Source organism: Silurus aristotelis (assembly GCF_946808225.1).
Source record: "Silurus aristotelis genome assembly, chromosome: 14".
Lineage (NCBI taxonomy): Eukaryota > Metazoa > Chordata > Actinopteri > Siluriformes > Siluridae > Silurus > Silurus aristotelis.
In genome coordinates, this window is record NC_139587.1 from 26,548,540 (window position 1) to 26,573,258 (window position 24,719).

The 24,719-nt window shown below is 43.0% G+C and overlaps 1 protein-coding gene and 1 long non-coding RNA gene across 5 annotated transcripts in view; one reads left to right on the forward strand and one right to left on the reverse strand.

Moving 5' to 3' along the window:
- Positions 1-407: 407 nt before the first annotated feature.
- The window catches only part of kdm7ab (lysine (K)-specific demethylase 7Ab), a 38,815-nt gene continuing 14,503 nt past the window's right edge, over positions 408-24,719 (forward strand). For all 4 annotated transcript variants that reach the window (XR_014536710.1, XR_014536711.1, XM_083561008.1 and 1 more), the window contains exons 1-11: positions 408-748; positions 10,722-10,807; positions 11,367-11,484; positions 12,703-12,863; positions 19,037-19,178; positions 19,483-19,669; positions 19,917-20,079; positions 21,166-21,253; positions 22,608-22,714; positions 22,878-22,969; positions 23,212-23,298. Coding sequence is in view for 2 of the 4 variants with exons in the window: in XM_083561008.1 (XP_083417134.1) it covers positions 651-748; positions 10,722-10,807; positions 11,367-11,484; positions 12,703-12,863; positions 19,037-19,178; positions 19,483-19,669; positions 19,917-20,079; positions 21,166-21,253; positions 22,608-22,714; positions 22,878-22,969; positions 23,212-23,298 (1,329 nt within the window). In the remaining 2 variants the exon portion in view is untranslated. The remainder of the gene's footprint in view (positions 749-10,721; positions 10,808-11,366; positions 11,485-12,702; positions 12,864-19,036; positions 19,179-19,482; positions 19,670-19,916; positions 20,080-21,165; positions 21,254-22,607; positions 22,715-22,877; positions 22,970-23,211; positions 23,299-24,719) is intronic.
- LOC310737030 lies at positions 3,134-9,571 on the reverse strand. The gene is made up of 2 exons (XR_014536733.1): positions 3,699-9,571; positions 3,134-3,540 (listed from the first exon to the last, which is right to left on the reverse strand). It is a non-coding gene; the product is annotated as an uncharacterized lncRNA (long non-coding RNA).

The following is a 24,719-nucleotide window of genomic DNA, read 5'->3' on the forward strand; positions in this document are numbered from 1 at the left end:
TTTTCTTTTTTTTGAGACATTCTTTGAGTGTTTTTGTGAAATCTTGAGAGACGTTAAGTATTTTTTTTTCATGTTTCTGAGATGATTTAGAATCCTAGAATCTATCTATCTATCTATCTATCTATCTATCTATCTATCTATCTATCTATCTATCTATCTATCTATCTATCTATCTATCTATCTATCTATCTATCTATCTGTCTGTCTGTCTCTCTAATTATTTATTTGTTTTATTTTTCTATCTATCTATCTATCTATCTATCTATCTATCTATCTATCTATCTATCTATCTATCTATCTATCTATCTATCGTATTTATTTATTTATTTATAAATGTATTTATTTATTATTGTTTATTTATAGTACACATTTCTGGTGAGGTTGAGGTTTTTTCCTCCGGATGACGTCAGAGCGGCTCTTTCTCTCTCTCTCTCTCTCTCTCTGTGTTGCCAGCGTGAATTTTCTTTTCTCTTTTTTTTTCTGTTTAAAGGCCACTTCCGCGTCATTAAATCTGAAGCCCCGCCCAGTCTCCGCCCACTGCTGTGTTTCCCTCCTCCCGACACGGCGTTGTTTAGGGGACAGGCGCTCGGAGGCTCGGAGGCTCTCGCTCGGCCAGCAGGCGCTCGGAGGCTCGCGGTGTCGGTGTGAAGATGGCGGCGGCTCCGCTGTACTGCGTCTGCCGGCAGCCGTACGACGTGAACCGCTTCATGATCGAGTGCGACATCTGTAAGGACTGGTTTCACGGCAGGTAAGAAAGAGAGAGAAGATCAGGGAGAAGAAGCGCAGATGATGTGGCCGGGTTCCTCTGTGTGTGTGTGTGTGTGTGTGCGCGCGTGTGCGCGCGCGCGCCGGAGATAGAAGCTAGGATAGGAGCCTTCTACAGCTGAGATGATTTCGTGTGTGTGTGTGTTAAAGCTGTTGGAAGAAGAAAACCCGAGCCCTGTTATGTCATTATCGGGTCACGTGACATGTCGTTTCCGGTGTTGTTTTGGGTGAACATTGTTTACTTTTTTTTTTTTTTTTTTAACCCCCCCCCCCCACCATACCCCAGACCTTAATCCCTAAAACCACGTGTTTAGTTATTATATATTTGATAATAATAAAACGTCATGTTTCTATGGTAGAACAGTTGATTATTATTATTATTATTATTATTATTATTAGATGATGTCCCTTTGACGTGTGTGTGTGTGGGGAGTGTTTGCACTGTGCCAGAACTTCTACACATGGTGGCGTTGTTGTGGGTGAACCTGCGGAAACGGGGCTTCGAAACAAAGAGCCGCTGGATTTCCATCTCGGAGATGGATTTTTGTTTGTTTGTTTGTTTTGCAATTAATAAAACCAACCGTTGCGGTAATAATAGAGATGAGGTGCGCGCGCGCTCCGGCTGCAGGTTCGAGATTTGATTTCTGCGCACACACACCTAAAAAAAAAAATATCCGCCATGAAGCGCTGCGTGCTGCCGAGGGGGCGGGGCTTCTGATTGACAGCTGGGATTGAGGGGGGGGGGGCATTTAAATGCTTCTTTTTTTTTTTGCAAATATGGGCACGTGGAGAGGGCCGCCTGGCGTCTGTTAGTAGGCCACGCCTCTTAAAGGGACACGCAATGAATTTTAAAATACAAACATTAAAGTTTTTTAATTTGGTTTATTTAACCACGCCTGTCAAAAATGGAAGTCTTTGAAGTGGTTGTTAAGCCCCGCCTCTTAACGGGACACATACTGGGGTTTAGTCAAAATCGAAGATTCGAAGTGATTAGGCCACACCTCTTAAAGAAAGTCATTGCTTTTAAAATGAATAAATGTAATTTCCTGAAGTGATTATTAAGCTTCGCAGATGTTTCGGTTGGCACCCAGGATACACAAATTAGTCATATCGAGAAGACAAGAATGCACCGGGTTTTGATTCTGACATTGTTTCAGTCAGACAAAACTTTTGTTCGAAAACCAGTTCACATGGAATGCACGAGACGCTTTTTAATTTTAATTGTATTGCACTTAATTTAGCTTTATCCTTATCCAACTATATCCAGGTGAACTTTCTCTATACGTCCTGGTCTCACAAGGCAGTTAATGGTTGATTATTATGAATTACACACTGAAATGTTACCCTTTTTTTTACTTGTTTTTTCTTTGCACAACACCTGGAAAAACTACTCATTCACTAACATTCTGCCTCTTTTTGTTGATGTTAGCATGGTTGAAGTTTAAGTTTTAACAGTGTTTTTTTAATTATGGAAAATTGGTGCTTTGTCTAGGACTAAGGGATGTAATATAGATTTATGTGACTTTCCAAAGATTTGTGCAATTTTTATTTATTTTTTTACAAACTGACCTAATTTAGATGTTAGCATGAATTACCTATGTAGGTTTGAACGGGTTTTTCATGCAATGTATTGCTGGGAGATTTCGAGTGCCGTCCAAATGTTTAAAAAATGTCTGGTCGATGAGTGTATTTTTTAAATTTGTTCTACAGTTGCACATTTCAAGCCGTGGCAAAATTTTGGGCTCCTTTGTTGTTTCAGGGCCACGTGTGAAAATTCCTGTCGTGTTAAATGGTCGTGCACACGGCGGATAGAGATTAGGAAAAAAATCTTTTGGAGTATCGCTTTAAGGCAGCGGTTTTGTGTCTCGAATAGCAGGATTAGGTTGTCTAGCCAGAGGCCGAGACCCGGGTTGTTATCTGACTGCGTTCACAGACTCGCTCAGCCTCCAGGGAAGACGAGCTCAGAGGATTAGGAGCCTTTTCGTTATTCAGGTTTCGGTCTAATGTCTGCTTTACAGCACCTCAGTGTAGACTTTACCTGTCTTTGTGTGTGTGTGTGTGTGTGTGTGTGTGTGTGTGTGTGTGTGTGTGTGTGTGTGTGCGCGCGCACACCATGTCGCTTTTACAGACACTTTAGGCCTTGAACATGTCTCGTATATTCTTTACAACCCTGATTGTAATCCTGGTTAGGACTGTGAAATGGAAGCGTAATATCATTATTTTATCATTTGTGTCTGTGTGTGTGTGTGTGTGTGTGTGTGTGTGTGTTGGAGGAGAAGCCAGATGGAGAATTTGTCAGCCCGCGGCACCATCAAAGCCTCATCTATCACTGTCTCCGAGTGATCAAAACACTGTGAATCTCCCAATATTTAGTTTATTAGGCATAAATATGGAGCACTTCGCTGACTGGAAGAGCGCGATAATACGATTTATACAGAATTTTTATAGCGCCATACGTCGCCCCCAGAATCGGTTTATGGTGCATCCTTCTTTTTCTTTCTTCTCCATCTGACCTGCTTTTATGCGCACGGCCTATTTTCATTAAATTAGGGCAAAAAAACTACCGTAAAGACTCGGGCATGTGAATTAAAAACAACACGATTCTCTTTCCGTGGATGAACCAAGTACTCGAGATGGAAAAAGAGATGCATCAATAGGGAAGTGGGAGCTCAGAGGTTACGAAGTCTGACTTTTGATCTGACCGCGGAAGGTTGTGAGTTCCAATCCAGCTGTAGTTATAAGGCTCTTAACCCATAACTGCTCGGTTCAACTTGACTTGACTTTTTTTTTTATCTCAAATTGTGCAAATCCTGAGACAGGTTTCCATTGTTTCCCCCCAAACCTTTTACTTCCTGCCTTTAGTCCCTATATAGCTTAATTTGGAGGAATATTAAATATACGGTTATCTGCCTGAAGTCCTTTATAGTGGTTACTTTTATCAGCAGGTGAAGCAATTAGCATTCCACAAATAAGATGGACTACTGGTAGTTTCTGGAGTCGCTCTGTATTTGCATTAAAAAAAGAAAAGTTCTTAAAGTTGTTGCGTCGCTGGACATGTCCGCACAATCAACCCGAGAAATCACGGGCTTTCATTTAAAAAACAACGAAGGCTCTCCAGTCGCTTTGTTGCAGCTCTACATGTGATTTTGCTGGAAAAAGTCCACGAACGAGTGTAAAAAAAAAAGCAAGGAGTTGCAGTTGCTACGGTTACCATGCAAGAAATGCGTACCAGTTCTATAACAATTCTCACTCAGCAGGAAATCTGACTTCTTGTACCGGAAGTGAAGTGTGCATTGTTTGAAATGTATCTCTTGACCCCGCATTGTCGAACCCGCCCGGAACGATCGACGCGCGCCCACAGCGTAAAGGCTGCAGCAGGAAGTCCACAGCTACCGTGCCACTGATGGTCTGCTTCCTTCACAGCACTTCCTCCTCTCATTAACTCGAGCAATGTAAATAGTTTCAGGCCGTCTGGATCTCAGAAGAAAATCTGCTGTTATCTTTTCTGCCCTCTTACACTTCCTGCTCTTCGGCTGTCTAATGAGTGAGCCCTTTTTTTTTTTTTTGAGGGACGTCAGTGAGGACAAAGCCGGATTTAGCCCGTAGGGGCAGCCATACATCAAGCTGGTGTCTGTGGATTTTTTTTTTTGCCGACAAGTTCGTGATGGATGCGGTTGTGAGGCCATTGTCAGGTTCTGCTGGGGCTTCGTACTCTGGTTTCACAAACTCTCGTGGCGACGGTCGAAACCTTACACCTCTCCTTAACAAGGGGTCTGTGTGTTTGACTCGAGTGACGGAGTCTGACCGTGGGCACCGCTTGGTTTACGGTCCATCAGCAATGATGACTTGGACAAGCTGTTGGTTTCATTCCTACTCTCCTTCTCACACAATACATAAATGCTTTCTTGACCAGTCTGTTATGTCCAAATCCAAGACATTCCACATTGCATTGGCGATTACACGACTTTCGTTTTTTTCCCCCCAAATTCTGTGCAAATCCTATATTGTCTACCCTAACCTCTACTTCATGCCTTTATTCCCTATTTTGACGTAAGTCGGCGTTAAAAATGTATAAGGATTACTAGGAGACGTGTTCCGATGACTCTGTCGTAACTTGAAAAAACATCGAAACACGGCCTAGCCTTTTCAGGAGTCTTCTCAGGGGATTAGTATGGGGTGGTATACTGTAAATTGGTAATAATGTCATAAATGACAGTACATTTTACAATTTAGCGAAACGAGCCATTTTGTACGTCGCTCAAATGTAAATTTATAGTACCGTACTCTAGGGTGTTGTAGCGGTACCCAAAATTCACGCTACGTACCTCGGTCCGCAGTGCGGGTTCAATTTCCGTTCAGTTAGGGTGAAGAGCTGCAAAACATAAAATTGCTTTTAAAACGTTCTTTTTATTATTTTTAACATTTGTAAACAAATAACATTGTAAATAAAATGCCTGCTTGGTTTAAATAAAAAATATTGAAAATAAAATAAATCGGATAAATTCAATAAAATTTTTTAAGATATCGATTAAATTGAGAATATATCATAATCGCTAGACAGCGACACTGCGCGACACGATTTGTACTGCACATGTGCTTAAACTGGGATTTTGTTCTGCGCAAAATCGATGACCTGCCATCGGCAACGTTTTTACCACAGCCTAGCGATATGCGTATGTACTCAATTGAATCAATCAAACAAAAAAGTGAAAAAATGATTTTTTTCATTTATTTTTATAAGGGCTGTCAACCGAATAACCGTTTAATCGCGATTAATCGCACGACTGCCGCGAGCTTGTCATGATTAATCGCAACTTAATCGCGCATTTTTAGCGGTTCTAAACGTACCTTAAATGAATACTTTTTCACATTTTTAAAACTAATCAACATGGCCATGGACAAATATTGATGCTTTATGCAAATGTATGTTTATTATTATTGAATAATTAGTGAATACCTAACATTATGGTGTTTTAAAATAATCATTCAGGACAACAAACAGGACTTTTGCTATGTTTCCACACGGAAGGTTAATGAGGTGATGACGGAGAAACTGTACCTCTTTTAACTTTCATATGCATTACATAATCAGAGAATATTAATTTGGTGGGAATATTTTATTTATTTATTTATTTTTTACAATTTGTAAATTGTTTATTTTTACAATTTTGACAATTGGGGCGCTATCGTAAACATAAGATCGAAAAATTGTAAGTCGAACCATTATAACCCAGGGACCACCTGTATATGCTTATGATCAGGGGTGTAACAAAATATAAAACTTTGCATATATTATTATTATTTTCGTATTGTGGCGATTGGCATGGCGTAGCTAAATTTCCACACCAGCATTTCCATTTACAGCATTTGGCAGACGCCGTTATCCAGAGCGTCTTCTAGTTATCTCATTCATACAACTAAGCAGCTACGGGGTTGAGGGCCTTGCGCAGGGGCCCAGGAGTGACAGCTTGTTGTGGCTGGGATCTGAACTCGTGACCTTCGGATCCAAAGTCCGATTCCTTTGCAGAGATCAACTCTGGGGGATGACCTAGTATTTACATCAAAAAACAAGATCACTGTGATGCACACGCTTTTCTGTCCTGTTGTGGGTTCTGTTCGGTTTTGCCGCAAAAAATGCAGCCTTGTCAGTGAAATGGGGTATGTCTAAACCGAAATGTATTCTTTTGATTGTCTATGATTGTATGATTAAATTTCCATTTGGTGGCAGACGCCCCTCATCCAAAGCCACTTACAGTTCTCTCATTTATTCGACTGAGCATTTGAGGATCAAGGGCCTTGCTCAAGGACCCAGCAGTGGCAACTAAATGGTGGTTGGATTTGAACTGATGACCTTCTGATAAAAAGTCCAACATCTAAATCTGTCATCAGCCGTATTTAATGTTAAAAAAAAAAAAAAAGGATAGCATGGACACCCCGAAAAACTACTAGAGCACAAGTGACGATGATAGTGGTTTTCTAGACATTCCTAAGAGAAACAAATAGTTTCAACCCAATTGTAGCCTGAAGTTTTTACGTTTTTATCTAATGCTTGACGGACAACTGTTTTATTTTTCCTGACTGACGTGAAACATGGGAAATGTGTCCAAACTCTGGACCGTGATTGGCTTGGAGCAGGATTTGAACCTATGATTGCTGATTGCTACACCACTGTGAAGACCATGAGGCACCTATATGTTCTCAAGAATTTCAGAGAGAGAGATATGGAGAGAGATAAAGAGAGATGGAGAGAGATGGCTGAAATATACTAAGTCTGCCTCTCCATCTGTCATCACTATGGAGACACATTTCTTCTCTCACCCAAGAGAAACTATTGGATAGATCAGTAGGAGCGGCATTGGTGGAAATGCTTTCCTGTTTTGCTTAACTGAGGAAAAGAAGCCTAAGGATCGTGTGTGTGTGTGTGTGTGTGTGTGTGTGTGTGTGTGTGTGTGTGTGTGTGTGTGTGTGTGTGTGTGTGTGTTATCTACACCAGTAATCTGCTAGCACCAGGCTGCTGATAAGAGCACCTCTAGGCCCTCATTTCCTTTCACTGGACTCGTTCCTTTTAAACGTCTACTAAAATGCTATCGATTCACGAGTTACTCCAGTCAGACCTGAAGATTATCAGACCGTGGGGAGATAATAAAAACGCTCTCCTGTTTTTTTTTTTTGTTGTTGTTTTGTTGCGTTTCAGAAGGCTGAATAATCTGTGGAAGTCTTTCAAAGCTTTCCAGACCTGAGCAGATGCTCTGTTTTATAAATCATAAAAAAAAAAAAAAGAAAGACAGAAACCGCATTAGACTTGCAATCATACACTTGGTGTCACCCACATGAGGATGGGTTCCCCTTTTTGAATCTGGTTCCTCTCAAGGTTTCTTCTTCATACCATCTAAAGCAGTTTTTTTCCCGCGCCACAGCTGCCCCAGGCTGATGTTTTTGTTCTATATATCTCATATTCTGTAACGCTGCCATTGTGAAAAGTGCTATAGAATTAAAATTGAGTTGGATTTTTTCATCCAATAAACCGTACACAAAAAAAAAGGCATGCAACATGCAATCCCGGTGCAATAACAGGCTAATGCAATCACCAGGCAAGGCTTAGCACGTCACGCCGTAACACCGAAACAGGATTATCAGGACGGCCTTCCTACAGGAGCCCTTTGGTAAACGTTTTTCTTCCGAATCGCAGCCCCGGGATTCCTCACGCCACGGCATAATCGAACGCCACGCCGTTACTTTTGTCGTTACAGCCATCAATCCTGTAGAATCCGCTAGCTTTGTCTTCATGTCCCTTTTTTTTTTTTACCTCAGATTTACCGCTGTCTCCTGCCGAGTCGCTGGCGGGTTCCTTTGTGCTCAGGCGACACATTTTCCGAGCCTGTTGCATCACCCAGCCTCTGCTTTTGTAGAGCTGGCGATGATGCAAGACGGCCTCGACGTCTCTCTTTCTCGAGAGAGAATTTGATGCTCACTTTTCTTTGCAAGTGCTTTTCCTTTTTCCACTTCGTCCAATTCGAATTGTTTAATCAGGGGGAAAGTTTCCCGGTGTTTCGATCCTCTCCATAAAACTTGCTGACGCGTCCTCGGATCTGTTTTTAGCGCTCCTTTTTTTTTTTTGGGGGAGCACGAAAACGCCTCAGTAGGTCAGTGACATAACCGCCGCAGTGACTCACATCCTGTGCGCTCGTCTCGTTGCGTCAGAACAACCAGACCGATGATTCTTTGTTTGTCAGAACAGGACGCTCAGGCAGGGAGCGAGGGATTTGGCTGGAAGTCAGAATCCTCGGCGTGCCTCGGCGGAGGAAGTCGACCGAAAGGGAATGCGGATGTAGGAGTGTTGCAGTTACTTCCGATCTCTCTGCCAGGGCCAGATTTTTTTTTTTTATCTCCCTGTGTAGCTCCCAGTGTTTGTTTTCCATAATAATAAAAAAAGTATTCGCCTGTTTCTCTTAGTATACATCGAAATTCCTGTGAGTTTATGATTAAAATTTATTTTTTCTTCCACCCCCGTGAGGCACCAGACACTGTCCTGACCACCACCACCCCTCCCCCCCCCCTTGCACACACTCATGCTTTGATGTGGACACCTCCACCGCCCTTCCGACGCTGCTTTTTCACCCTGAAGCCTGCCGTGCCACAGGCTGCACCCCCGCACTTCCTCTCCTCAGAGCGACCCAAATAGAACTGCACATCTGGAGTGCTGATTGGAGCTGTCTGTAACCGTAATCAGCCAGAGACTCGCTCGAGCGGCCCAGAGTTACTTTCAGGTCATGGGAGTCTTTCGACGTCCACCGCTTAATAAAAGTCGCATGACGTGGCTCAGGCTTTTATTTGGGGTCCTGTGACATCTGGAATTGGCTCGGGTAAAAAAAAAAAAAAAAAAGAATAAATAAAATAAACCCATGTTTTGCTCACTCGTAACTGGCCAGAAATAAAATTTTCACTGGCTTCTGATTCCGATCTTCTGCTAAGATTAAATGTGTGAATAAACGCGTCCAAGAACTTTCTGTAGGACGGCCAATCACGTTTTTCTTGCTACTAATTGTGCCGAGCAAGGCTCTCTTGAAGATTTTGGAACTTTGGATACCCATGAACATCAATCTTGCAACCCGTTTATTCGCTCCGAAAAGATACGAAATACAGAAAATACAGACTACATGGCTGTAGGGAAAGCTAATCAGATTGCCCCCTTCAAGATTCTGAAGCTCGTGGCCAGAAAAGTGCAGATATCTCCTTTTATCTGTCACGGTCTCTCCATCACAATCTCTTTATCCTTCCACCAAACCACAGACGTAGGCTAGTTTATGAAGCGAACAATGTGAAAGAGACAGAGGGAGTCAGTGATGTAAACATGAGAGCATTCATTAGATAAATTTTTTTTTTTATTTGTTTTTTTATTAATGTAACGTGGCGTCCAGTTACCAGCGCGACACTAAAACAGGTTTTCTTTACTTTAACTTTGGGTAAAAAGTGTAGTCAGAACTTCAGTCTTTTAGAACATCAGTATCTGTACTTCTACTGAGTGAAGGATGTGTGTACATTTGCTATCTCTGCTCTGTCTATCCCTCTACTTTCTCTGTTCATTCTCTATCATTTCCTCTCGCCATCTCTCATTTCACCTCTTTATCCATCCATCCATTAATCCATCCATCATTTCAGTTTTTCTACCACCTCCTTTTATCTCCATCATTCAGTCATCTTATGTTTCTCTCCTTGGTGCGAACACCTCTCTACCTTTCTCTCCTTCATTTATCTTTGTGCATCTGTATCTCTCCTTCCTTTTTTCTCTGCTCCTTCATGTCTGTACCATTTATGCTTTTCTATTTGTCTGTCTGTCAGTGATGATTTGGAATTTCATAGTTTCTCATATAGAATGACCGATGGACACCTTAGCAGGTTTTCCGACAAGATTGCAAAGATTGGATTGCACGCATTTCCGAATCCAGGAATTAGGTCTTGCTCTGGCAATGTCAGTATTTGAGTATTAATTTTTTGTTCTTTCTAATTCAATTTGCAAATACAGAGAACACATGGGGGGTAAGTCGACTCAATCAGGAGAGTTAATAATAAGGAGACTCTCTGCCTTTAGGATTCTGAATCTGGCGGTCAGAAAAAAAAGTGTAGCTGTAGTTATCTAGGGCTGCGTTTACGCTTGGCATCAACACGCGAGTTAATCAGATCACTGCCTTTAGGAGTCTGAATCTCAGGGCCAGAAAAGTGTACAGAAGTTTGAAGGCACTTTTTCAAATAAACCCCATTCATTCCTCTTTAGCAGTTTTGGTTTCTCAATAGACCTTTTTTAGGTGTAACTGATTTAGCTTTGTGTTGTGGATGAATAGCAGTTTAAAAACGTTTGGCTACGTGGAACACCGTACTAGAGATCATCCATGAGAAACCCGCCGGGTCTTATATTCAGCTGGGTTTGTTCACACACCAACTCACCATTTGTGTTGCAGCTGCGTTCGAGTCGAAGAACACCATGCGGTGGACATTGACGTTTATCACTGCCCCAACTGTGAAGTTCTGCACGGACCCTCCCTGAGTAAGACCTCGTCTCTTCTCTCATCTCTCAGCACTTCTCCTCTCCCCTTCTACCCCCTCCCTCTTGCTTTATTGATTTCCTTTTTTTTATTATTTAAGAGTCAGTGATTTTCCAGCCCCCCCTGGGAGGCAGACATTATTAAGCTAATTAACCAGTGTAATAATCAAATGGGGGTTGAGCCCGGACCCCTCGTCGGTCAAGAAGGTTGAGGGCTTTACGGTCTCTTTGAACTGCTCCGCTGAAGTGCCCTCATAATTCACTGACACTTAAGCGCACGCCGATAACATCCTCGGCCGTGTTTCTTCAAACCCTGGACATGACAAACTAAGAGCTTGTGAGTTTATAGGATTCAATTGTTTTGATCATTTTTAATTAACTCTAAAACTAACACAAGTTTGTAGACACCTGGAGATCTAAGACCTAAGTCCTCATTTTCTGTACGTTTTTATTGTTACAGTATTTTCAAAACAACTGCTGTGATAATGAAGAAGTGAACTGTCGGTGTGATTGAAGGTTTTAGTTTCGACACTAAAACCTCTCTGTCCTTCTGACTTTGTAGTGAAGAAGCGGAGGAACTTCCACAGACACGACTACACGGAGCCGGACGACGGCAGCAAGCCTGTGCAAGCCGGGACCCGGGTGTTTGTGCGCCAGCTGCAGGAGAAGACCTTCGCCAGGTATGTAAATAAAGCTGTGTCCATGTGCCACCTTCTAAACCCACCCCCTCAGCCGACGGTGTCGCAGGGAGCACCGCAGGACGGCGTGCGAAGAATACAGAACAGCTGTTTTAATGACAAATCAAGTGCTGTTACTGGGAGTTTTAAAGCTAATCTAACTTGACGAGCTGGGCACAATGAAAAGGGAACGCCGGGACAAAAAGTATTGGGACACATTTTTTATATATTTCTTTTGCCATATGTGGTTCCTCTCCTAACTGTTTCCACAAAAGTTGGAGGCATACGATTGTAAATAAAGTCTTTTGGAGGTATCTACTAGGCCCAAACCTGTTCCAGCATGACTGTGCCTCTGGGCACAAAGCCAGCTCCAGGATGATCTGCTTTACACGGGTTGGAAGTGTGTAGAAGTTCTCAAGTGGCCTGCTATGGAGCTCCACCACCCTGTTGAACTTCTTCTTTCGGCTGCTCCCATTAGGGGTCACCACAGCGGATCATCCGTCTCCATACCCCCCTGATCTCTACATCTACAACCGGTGGATTTATGAGATTTGCACATCATTGCATTCTGTGGGTTTTTTTGTTGTTTTTTTTTTTAGATTTTTTTCACAGTGTCCCAACTTTTTTTGGAATTGGGGTTCTACCACAATTTCATGAGGAAACAAGAAATTTAAGAAACTCCTGTCCTGTTTGTAGGCTGAAGGACACATACATTTGCTTCCTCTACTGATGAACAGTTGTGTCTCACACTGGTGGTTGAAACACCAATTTTTTGGTGGTTGGATTGTAATTTTTGAATCAGAAACCTGTTTACAAGGATTTTTCATAATGTATCACCTGAATGTTTTGTGTTTTTTATCTCCTTAAAGCTGAAATTATTTATGTAGCAATTAAAAATTTTATGGATTTGACAATGTCTTGCCATAGACATATAGACATATAGCCCCGACCCTAACATGGCGTTAAAACTTAAACAACAAGCAATTCATTTTGAGAAAGTGATCTATTAGTATCATTGTAACCAAGATGAAATAAATTGATTTAAGTTCACAGGAAGGTCAGAAATTGATTTTCTTCAGTAGCCGTTTCACCTTTTTGATGTATGTTTATATTTTTGAGTTCTTCTTGTTTTGTACATAAAATTCAAGGTCTTGTCATTTATTATTATTTTATTTTAATCTATTAACATTTGACCGCGCTCAATTTTGTCTCCCTGAACAGTGCCGACGAGGTCCTGGTGGAGATGCAGGGGAGCCAGGTGACACAGCGCTACCTGGAGAGGCACGGCTTCCGTTACCCCATCGCCGTGACTCAGAACGAGGGGCTTGGACTCCAGCTTCCATCCCCAGACTTCACTGTGAAAGACGTGGAACGATACGTTGGTAAGAGGAGCGTATGCATGTGTAGAGGTGGAAAGAGTAATAAAATATTCTACTCGATTAAAAGTATTGTGACCTTCAATGAAATTTTACTTAAGTACAAGTAAAGGTAATGGTTTAATAATCGACTTAAGTGAAAGTAGAAAGTGTCTCATTGATTTGAGTCCAATGTCACACAATGCTACAATGTTCATGATGAAGAGAGAAATTTCAAATGCAGATATGGATAGACAGCGAGCAACTTTCACATCAAACAGCTTTCGGTTTGACAGCATTTCGCTTTCAGACGCATCGCTGACGTCTGTCTTGTCCGTCTCCGTCTTTCTTTTTTGTGGCTTTAGCGCGTTTGTTCTCCGCACATCGATCAGTAGTTTCCGAGACGCCTCTCCCCCCCATCCCCCCACCAACCCCAACCCCAACCCCACCCCTAGCATTACTTTTATCTATTAATTTTTTTTTTACTCAGTAACGGATATCATTTAATATCCATTCAAAATGTAGTTAAGTGCAAAACTTCAAACAAAACATACTTCAAAAAAAGTACAATTGCAGATTTTAAAAACTACTTTTAAAAGCAGAAGTGAACATAAAACCCTCAATTAAAGCAACGCAAGTAAATGTTCTTTGTTACTTTCCACCTGTGTGTGTGTGTGTGTGTGTGTGTGTGTGTGTGTAAGAAAGAGAATGGTCAGCAGTGCTTCTCTTACATTATAGCTCAGTGTTAGTCATTCACCTAATGTGTAATTACCAGCAGTTTAAATATTCATTATGTGTAATGGAGCTTAGTAGCGACGTGACCGAATGCAATAAACACCAGATGTCGCGTGAAGGCCTCAGGACGAATGAGCGCTGTGTCTTAGAGAGCCGTAATTCTGTTTTATTTCATTGGTGCAGCAACAGATGATCATCTTCTTTCGGCTGCTCCCATTAGGGGGCGCCGCAGCGGATCATCCGCCTCCAGACCCCCCTGTCCTCTACATCTGCCTCTTTCAAACCAACTACCTGCATGTCCTCCTTCACCACATCCATAAACCTCCTCCTTGGTCTTCCTCTTTTCCTCCTACCTGGTGGCTCCATCCTCAGCATTCTCCTACTGATATACCCCATGTCCCTCCTCTGCACATGTCCAAACCATCTCAATCTCACCTCCCTCGCCTTGTCTCCAAAACGTCCTACATGTGCTGTCCCTCTAATAAACTCATTTCTAATCCTATCCATCCTCGTCACTCCCAACGTACATCTCAACATCTTCAGCTCTGCTACCTCCAGCTCCGCCTCCTGTCTTGTGCAGCAACAGATATCGCCACAAATTCTGCATTTATTAATGTGTCTTTAATAAATAAACTAGGGGCAACAAGCTTGAAGGAGAACATCTCAAGAAGGGAACCAGACTCGAAAGGGAGTCTGATGACGTTGCATAGAATTCAGGAACTTCGGTCCAAGTGATCAGCTTCATGTTGGAGTTATGGACTGTTCTCTGACGAGTGAGAAAGTGTTTTTTAGAGCTGTAATGAGAAGAGTGTAGACCGGGGGGAGTGCGGCTTACATCCAGCCCTGTGGGTCCTCAACCCCCTCACCTCTGCTGCACATTTGGAGCAACTCGGAGTGTCTGGTTACACGCTCACCACCTTTTACAGACAGCTCATGTTTCTTTGTACCAGACAGGAGGTGTGTCTTTAGCATCCAGGTCACATACACACACTATATAGTCTAATGTTTGTGGACACCTGTGCTTTTCGAGCATCCCGTTCCACATCTAGTCTCCTTTCAGGGGTTAGCGAAGTAAAACGCAACAGAGAAGTCAGGTACTGATGGAGGTGAGGTGAGGAGGCCTGGGCTGCAGTCAGCTTTCCCTTTCATCCAATAGGGTCGGTGCTTTATAGCAGGAGATCTTTATGAAGCTGGCCTTGTGCACAGGAGCATTGTCATGCTGGAACATTCACACATCACTGGCTTCACTCGACGAGCTCTCCGCGCTGACGTTACGTCTGCGGCGTGAATTAAAAGCCTCCTCTCTTCACGTCCTCAATGCACTGCTAGAGAGAGAGAGAGTGTAAGAGAGAGAGTGCAGATTAGCTACCTGGCTAATTCGGTTAACGCAGCGGGCATCCCGCCCGAACAGCTCTCTGTTTTCACCACCTTCATTTCCTGTTTGTCCATGAAACACTTTTTGCGTCTTTTAAGTTTTTTTTTTTTTTTACAATTTCAAAACACCAGATGTTAAACCATAAAAAGTGTGTTTGTGTTTCCAGAACTTTCATATAGTATTTTGGGTTGGAAGGAATGATTTGTGAATTTTATTAGTGTAATCCTGGCGTGTGTGTGTGTGTGTGTGTGTGTGTGTGTGTTTTGTGTTTTGTGCACCAGAAGTGTGCTTCTATGAAATGTATATGTTTGGTTAGTGCTCTACTGTACTGCTCAGGTTTTTTTGTAGGAAGACACTGCCATAAATGGTTCTTTCAGAAACACACTGCTCTAACTACACTCTATGGACAAAAAAAATGGTGGACACCTGGCCATAAGATCTGGTATGTGCATCTTTTTTCGAGCATCCCATTCCACATGTAGTTCTCATTTGCTCGTATAATAACCTCCACTCTTCTGGGAAGATGTTTTACTAGATTTCGTGGAGATTTGTGCCACACGGGTGTTTTTGTAAAGTCAGGTACTGGTGTAGGTGAGAAGGTGAGGAGGTTCCTGGGGTGCAGTCAATGCTCATATTCATCCCAAAGGTGCTCAATAGGGTCTATAGCAATAATTCTTCCATTTCAACCCATGTAAAGGTGGAGCTGGCTTTGTGCACAGGGGCATTGTGATGCTGGAACTGGTTTGGGGTCTTCTAGTTCAAGCGAAGGGAAAATGTTATGCTCCCACATCCAAAGATTGTGTGCCTCCAAGTTTGTGGTAACGGGTTGGAGAAGAACCACATATGGCTGGAAAAGTCAGGTGCCCCAGTACTTTTGGCCAGATAATGTGAAACATCAAATTTCTTCTAAATGTTTTAGTGATTGTAACTTTTAAACTGTGCAACTGTTTGCTGTTAAGCTTTTTTCCCCCCCTTGTTCAAGATGTTTTATCGTAAATAAACAGTTTGTATATTTGTTGTTATTTGGTCATTGGTTTTGTATATGAACTGTTCTTCAGTCTCAGCAGAATGGCTGTATATTACATCTTTAATCATTATATTTTCAGATTTCTTTCCTGTAATCCAGTTCATCCCAGAGCAGTTCAATAGGATTTAGGAGGATTTACTGAGCAGGTCGTTCCATGATCTCACTCCAGACGACTGTCTGCTACAGAACTTTGAGAAAGAAAGACATACGCTTCGGCTCATCGTCTCATGAAGTCGGTTCCAATGAGCCGCAGTCCAGACAGAATTACATGGTGTTGAAGTATGGAATAGTTGCCATGTTGGGTACAGGATTCCTTTCACAAGTCCCCGAACCATTAAGCGTTCACCTCCGTGTTTGACTGTGTGGGTGTGAGGCAGTCTGATCACATCTGTTCTCCGTCTCACACAAGTTCTTCTGTTAGAGCCAAAAATGTCACATCTGTCCACAGAACCTTTTTCCATTCGTTCACTGGGTTTGTCTTTTGCTGAGTTTGTTGCCTACAAACAAAAGACTAGTTGTTCCCAAACTTTTGACAGACTCTGTTCTCCTAATTTATGACACATTTACATATTTAGGAAATATTTACTCATTAATTACTTAAGTTTTTATACCTCTGAATATTTTACTGAACAAAAGCATCTAGCCGTACCAGTGAGGAAGATGAAATGAAGTGTGTCTCTGTTACATGCGTCGTTTTCTTACCCTTTAGCCCCCTTTTTTTTGTAGCTCAGTGGTTAAGGCTTTAGGTTACAGATCAGAAGGTTAGGGGTTTAAGATGCCATTCTTAGGGCCCTTGAGCGGGGCCCTAGAGCAAGGGGAGATGTATAATGGCTGATCCTGTGCTCTGCTCAGGGCTTCCTAACATTGCTGGGATATGCAAAGAAAGAATTTTACTGTGCTACATATGAGAAGAGCACATGTAGTGATTTTGTCACACACATTCATAGAGTAGGACATGTAGTGAAGTGCTTTTTTCAACTCTCCAACATTTAACAGATATAGAATATAAATAAGTAAAATAAATACAAATTAAAAAATATATATTTTTACTATATTACACTTTTTATAAGAATAAAAAAAAAAAGTCTTCAACTTCTGTACTTATTGCCACCTTATTTATTACTTATTTCTATCTTTCTCTGTACTGATTATTTTACATCCCTCACCGCATCAGCCGTGACACTGTGAACGCTTTCCTGCGCTGGGAAATGTTTCTTTGGCCCCCGCCCCTTTGATGATGTGAGGTCGGGGCTATAAACTTGCCCCTGTGCAGAGGTGAGGCGAGGTGAACGTGGCTCTGACTGACATCTCGCTCTCTCCAGCTGTCTGTGAGGTCTTTAAGCCTCAGCGTCCACCAGCTGCTCTGCGGGGGCCTCTGTTACGCCGTCTCCATGACACGCCTGATTTGTTGGCTGCCAGCTGCCTCTCCTGTCCTCCTTATAATCGGTGCAGTTACGGCCTTCTGTTCCTTCTGCTGTAATGTTAAAGGCTGGATTTACTTCACATCGATCTGCTCGCTGGGGGTCCGAAACACCTACGTGTGCTGTAAATCTATACGACTGAATCTGTACGTAAAATTGGATTTGATTAGATTGGAAGCGTGACTACAAATCTGGTTTGACAAATAATTAGAAGTGAAGTGGAAAAAGAAGGCAGTATTTTATACATGACCATGAATTCTACTGTGTGTGTGCGTGTGTGTGAGTGAGAGTGTGGAGTCTTTTATCCTAAAATCCATTTGAGGGATTTGTAGAAGGCGTCCTTTACTTATTTTATCTTGCCGACGCACCACTAGCAATCAGACCTTTTAAAAATCTGCTTTCCCCCCCCCCATTTAATTTGATGAACAGCCTAATTTTTTTTAAAGATTTTTTTATTATCACTAAAAATGCTAACAAAATTTTGGCCACAAAACATGTTTTCAACCTTCCTAGGTTCTTCACAGCTCCACTGATCCCTCCATCCTCTACCACTGCCTCCATCCTCTACCACTGCTCTACTGATCCCTTCAGCCTCTACCACTGCCTCCATCCTCTACCACTGCTCCACTGATCCCTCCATCCTCTACCACTGCTCCACTGATCCCTCCATCCTCTACCACTGCTCTACTGATCCCTCCATCCTCTACCACTGCCTCCATCCTCTACCACTGCTCTACTGATCCCTTCATCCTCTACCACCGCCTCCATCCTCTACCACTGCCTCCATCCTCTACCACTGCTCCACTGATCCCTCCATCCTCTACCACTGCCTCCATCCTCTACCACTGTACCACGCGCCCTCTTATTCTCAACCATTGCTTTAACGATCACACCACCTTTCAGGGTGCAAGGAAGACATGCTACAAGGCTCTTTGTTCTGGCAATATGTGGAACAAACTGAGCAGCTGAGTCTCCAGTCTTCAAACAACATCTAAAGACCTACCTCTTCCTGCAAAAAAGACCTACTTCTCCTCCTATAAAAACGTTTTACACCGATCGTATTCATCCTCTTTTGTCCTGATGAACCAATCTGGAGGTATTTATTGATTGAGACTTCAAGGGATAAGGGAGGCCTCTGCTAATAGAAGTACCATGTCAAGCTTTTTATTTTCTAAGAACTGTCTGTAAAGGGACTGAAGAGTGCCACATACAAATATTTCAGCAGCTCAGTGGTTAATCATCTGAAGGTTGTAGGTTCAATTCCCAGGAACTGTTTAATTGGGCTTCTCAAGACTCCGAACTCTCAGGCTCCGCATTGGGTCTTGTCTCGTGTGTCATATGAAGCGAGCGCATGACTGAATTTGCTGTTTGAGGAAGACATAATGGGTATGCAAAGAAAGAATTTCACTGTAAAAAGTACGTGAGTAGTATAAAGTGTTTTTCTTTCTTTATATACTTTTTCCCTGTTACGCGTAAATTCCTTTGTCCTGAACATTAGGGTTGCTTCATTACACGTGTCCGGTCGCAAATTGTCAACACTGCACACTCCTTCTACAATGCTAGGTAAAGACCCTTTGAAGATTTCAGCAGCACCCTGAAACGCCGAGATAATGACCGATCTGCGACGCGATTTCCTCCACAGGGGGCGATAAAGTGATAGACGTTATCGACGTTGCGCGGCAAGCAGACAGCAAGATGAAGCTGAAAGAGTTCGTCAAGTATTACTACAGCCGTCAGCGGCCGAAGGTGCTCAACGTCATCAGCCTCGAGTTTTCCGACACCAAGTAGGTATCTGTGTGTGTGTGTGTGTGTGTCTGTGTGTGTGTGTGTCTGTGTGTCTGTGTGTCTGTGTGTCTGTGTGTGTGTGTGTGTGTGTGTGTGTGTGTGTCTGTGTGTCTGTGTGTGTGTGTATGTATGCGTCTTTTACACTTTGTTGTTAATGTTTTGAGCAAATAAGGAAAAAATGGTTTGTTACTGAGGTGCATTAGGCCAAAAAAATGGCCTTACAGAAATTTTACAGAACCACAGGTGGTCATAAAAAAAACACGTTCAGTGGGTGTTTTTTAAACACGTTGTCTTGTGTGTCAGGATGTCCGAGCTTGTGGTGGTCCCTGACATTGCACAGAAGATGTCCTGGGTGGAGAACTACTGGCCTGATGACTCCTACTTCCCCAAACCCTTTGTACAGAAGTACTGCCTGATGGGGGTGAAGGGCAGCTACACGGACTTCCACATCGACTTCGGGGGCACATCGGTGTGGTACCACGTGCTCTGGGTATGTGAATTTTTTTTTAGTTTTTATATTTATATATATATATATATATATATATATATATATATATATATATATATATATATATATATATATATATATATATATATATATATACACATTTAATAAATCTATTTTTATTACATTTGTAGTGCTCATTTAAATGCATCAAGATACAAATTCCAGCTTGTGTCCGAAACGGACCTTTTAAAATCGATATGTTGCTTTATGTACCTTTCACATCGCACAGGGGGAGAAGGTCTTTTACTTGATCAAGCCGACCCCGGCTAACCTCGCGCTGTATGAGGAGTGGAGCTCATCGCCCAACCAGAGCGAGATGTTCTTCGGTGAGAAAGTGGACAAGTGTTACAAGTGCGTCGTTCGCCCAGGAACTACCCTGTTCATCCCCACAGGTACATCTCCTCTCGTACATCTCACCGTAATTCTCTCCACACCGTTCATTAGCGCTTCAGAATGGTCATTATAGCCACCTGTGAGCACAATTAGCAAAGAGTTACTGTAAGTATTTACCCCCCACCACCTTACCCACAAATTGTGGGATAAAAATGATTTAAATGGATGCAATTTGTACAGAATAAAGCATATTACATCAAATTTGGTTTATTTTGGATTTAGATTATGGTCGAGTTTTTAGAAACTGGGAATTCCGATTTGATTGACTGATCACTTTTCCATGTCATAAGTCCGGTTCTTCTAAGAGCGCAAAAATCATTGGGGAAGTCCGGATCATCATGGCTTTTATAAACCTGAGAAGTTGAAGGTTTAAGGGTCTTGCTGAAGGCCCCAGCTGTGATCGCGTACTGGTGCTGGTCCTTGAACTCATGACCTTCCAGTTGGATCTGAAGTCCAATTTCTCCACCGATCCACATGTAAAATTTTGCACTCTTAGGTTTTAATGCTAAAATTGGAAATGCGGCTGTGCAGGAGAGACCATCCACCAAAAGTCAGTGACTGGAATAAGCGTGAAAGTTATCCTGCAGAGACGTGGATGTACAAAATCATGAAAGGGGTTTAAAGCGTAGCTGTGGACGTGAGGGAACGCTCTGCATTACCACTTCAAGCCGAGCAGCTGCCTTTAATGGAGGCTCCACAGGAAGCCCTGGTGTAATTTCTACTTTTCTCTCCGGGGTCTGACACCGTGGGAGTCAACATTCGGCAGCTCGAATGCGCACACACACACACACACACACACACACACACACACACAGCTGTTTTGCTGTTAAATATGGGGGAATGGTGGAGTTTTATATACATGTATCGGTTCAGAAAGGGACAGATTTTGGTTTGGCTCTATGCAGAATATTAATGGCTGACAGCTGGAAAAGTAGGGACAGCTGCAGTTTGTTCAGAAAAGTGTGTGTGTGTGTGTGTGTGTGTGTGTGTGTGTGTGTGTGTGTGTGTGTGTGTGTGTGTGTGTGTGTGTGTGTGTGTGTGAGATCTGTCGGTCAGCCGCTGATGTTTTCTGTCTCTTTCACCAGGATGGATCCATGGAGTTCTGACCTCTGAGGATTGCATGGCATTCGGAGGGAACTTTCTCCATAACCTTAACATCGGCATGCAGCTCAGGTGTGAGCGCGTGAAAGCGTGCGAATGTGTGAGAGCGAGAGAGTGCAAGTGTGAGGAAATGCGAAAATTGGAGGGTGTGTGTGAGACAGGGAGTGTGTGTGTGAGACAGGGAGTGCGCGTGTGTGAGACAGGGAGTGCGCGTGTGTGAGACAGGGAGTGCGCGTGTGTGAGACAGGGAGTGCGCGTGTGAGAGACAGGGAGTGCGCGTGTGAGAGACAGGGAGTGCGCGTGTGAGAGACAGGGAGTGCGCGTGTGAGAGACAGGGAGTGCGCGTGTGAGAGACAGGGAGTGCGCGTGTGAGAGACAGGGAGTGAGACAGGGAGTGCGCGTGTGAGAGACAGGGAGTGCGCGTGTGAGAGACAGGGAGTGCGCGTGTGAGAGACAGGGAGTGCGCGTGTGAGAGACAGGGAGTGCGCGTGTGAGAGACAGGGAGTGCGCGCGTGAGAGACAGGGAGTGCGCGCGTGAGAGACAGGGAGTGCGCGCGTGAGAGACAGGGAGTGCGCGTGAGAGACAGGGAGTGCGCGTGTGAGACAGGGTGTGCGTGCGTGTGAGACAGGGTGTGCGTGCGTGTGAGACAGGGTGTGCGTGCGTGTGAGACAGGGTGTGCGTGCGTGTGAGACAGGGTGTGCGTGGGTGTGCGTGCGTGAGAGACAGGGAGTGCGTGCGTGAGAGACAGGGAGTGCGTGCGTGAGAGACAGGGAGTGCGTGTGTGTGTGAGAGAGAGAGATCAGACCTAGATTTTAAAAGATATTGTAGATTTTACCTCAGAATTAGAAGTTGAACTCAGACATTTCAGCTTAGCTTCAATAGTATCATTGAATGTAAGTCGAAGTTTAGTGTCTCATGTCTCATGTTCAACTCTTTGGTTGAACTTCCAGAGTAGAAATTCCAAATTTGGAGGCATATTTAGGAGCCTAATTAAATATAATACAGTTGCTACACCATATGGCCAAAAGTATGTGCACCCTTCACCATTACACCCATATGTGCTTTATCTTACCACACCTACAAAGAAGCTGGAAGCATACCATCATGCAGAAAGTCATTTTCCTTCACTGGAGCTATGGCAGCCCATGGTGTGTGAAGGTTGAAATGTCTCCAACCTCACTTTTTGGATGAACTGGAACTGTGGTCTCCTCACCTACTCCAACATCAGTATCTGATTTTACTAATGCTCTTGTAAAATGGAGATCAAAACAACTGGAAAGTTGAAGTATGAGATGTTCAACAAACACATGAATAAGTGTGGTGGTCAGGTGTCTACATGCTTTTGGTTAGAACACGGTGTGTATGTTGGGTAATAAATTGTTGTATTTATTGTGTGAGGTCATTTCATGTACATTTTTCTGTCAGGTGTTATGAGATGGAGCGGCGGCTGAAGACTCCTGATCTCTTTAAGTTTCCGTATTTTGAGGCTATATGCTGGTATGTGGCCAAGAACCTCTTGGAGACCCTCAAAGGTGTGTAACAGTGTCTTTTATGGAGATGATTGATGGTGATATTCATGAGATGATGCATCTTCATGTGACTGATGAAACATTTGTGAATTTTTGTTTTGTTGGAACGGAATGGATAGATGCTAGTAGATAAATCGGATGAAAGATGTTTGTTTCTCTTCATCAGAGCTGCGAGAAGATAACTGCCTGCCTCCTGACTACTTGACTAAAGGAGTAAAAGCTTTAATTACTGCACTAAAGACCTGGATAAGGAGAGAGGTAATTCACCAACAATCACGTATCATCTTCGGAGATGTTAAACCACTGGTCAGCCGGAGCATTTTCCATCGTTTGGCCTCGTTCTCAGTGGATTTGCCCCCAAGCTCATGGCTGACTTTTTCTATGAATATCTCAGTGATATAATCTGCCCCTGGAGAAGCGCTAGGACACCGAGCTCAGACTCGCCCCATCTTATCACAAAACCTGCCATTGTGTCTCTCACTTTCGCTCTTCCACACTAGGTCACCGAGCCAGCCAGTGAAGTTCCTGATCATATCCGACCCAACCATCTCATTAAGGAGCTCACCAAGGAAATCCGTCATGTTGAGGTATTTTTAAGGTCGATTTTTCTGATCTTATTCCAGCATAGGACTTGTTCTAAAGCTGGTCTATGCTCCAGTTCAGTTCTAGCACCAATTAATACCACCATTAACACAGGTCACATCTTCAACCCCCTCGTCATCAATAAGATTTCATAAGAACGGTGGAAAACATGTTCCCTTAAGGCATATTGTTCAGGTTTGATATAGATGAACTTTTATGGTTTTTGAGACGCATGCTTTTGTTTCTATGCAACAAACTGCAAAAACACACAAGATTTGGACAGTGAATGTGTGGAAGAAAGAATCTGTGGAGTCCTGAAACAGACTGCCCCACCCCCACAGTCAAACATGGAAGTGAAAGTTTACATGGTTTGGGGGTTGTGTTCTGGACAAGGTCTGTAAGTGTTGTTTAGTTGTTCCAGTCACCGCACCTAAATCCTATTGAACTGGATGGCAAGGTCAGAAAGAAATCTCGAATTAGTGACGAACATTTTGAGTTTTGGGTTCAATTTAAGTTTATTTCTATTGCGCTTTTCACAATGGACATTGTCTCAAAGCAGCTTTAAGGAAGGTAAGAATTATAGAACAAAATTCACCAATATTTAAATTGATGATGAAGCCTGGGGGCAACTGTGGCAATGTGGCAAGAAAACTTGAGAGGAACCAGACTCAAAAGGTGAACCCATCCTCATTTAGGGGAACACGAAGAGTGTGATTATAAATCAGTAAAAATGACAAACGCTGGAGAATGAGAAATCATGAGCCACCAGACTGTGTGATTAAATAATGTCCTTTCTACAGTCAGTCAAATTTGTGAAAATCAAAAGCAACTCATAAAACCTGAACATAAACTCAGAAATTAGCTCAGCATCTGAGATCATTATAGATTCAACACGAACATCCTCCATGCCAGAACCTTTCAACGTTCAAGAACACCTGTGACAGATTTACAAGAGGCAAAGAGTTTTACGTGCATAACTAAACACAATCGCGTGCGTCTTATGTTAATATTATACATATTTCATTATTATTTGAATCTCAATTCGCCACAATGCAGAATCATTAAGAATTTATCGAGGCATGGGGGAAAAAAAACGCGACTGACATAAGTGCAGAAAATGTAATTGGCACAGGCGAAAGATATTTCCCATTAAAACACCCTGCAGACTGTGAAAGTCTTCTTCTTCTTTCGGCTGCTCCCATTAGGGGTCGCCACAGCGGATCATCCGTCTCCATACCACCCTGTCCTCTATATCTGCCTCTTTTACACCAACTACCTGCATGTCTTCCCTCACCACATCCATGAACCTCCTCCTTGGCCTTCCTCTTTTCCTCCTACCTGGTGGCTCCATCTTCAGCATTTTTCTACCAATATAATTCATGTCCCTTCTCTGCACATGTCCAAACCATCTCAATCTCGCCTCCCT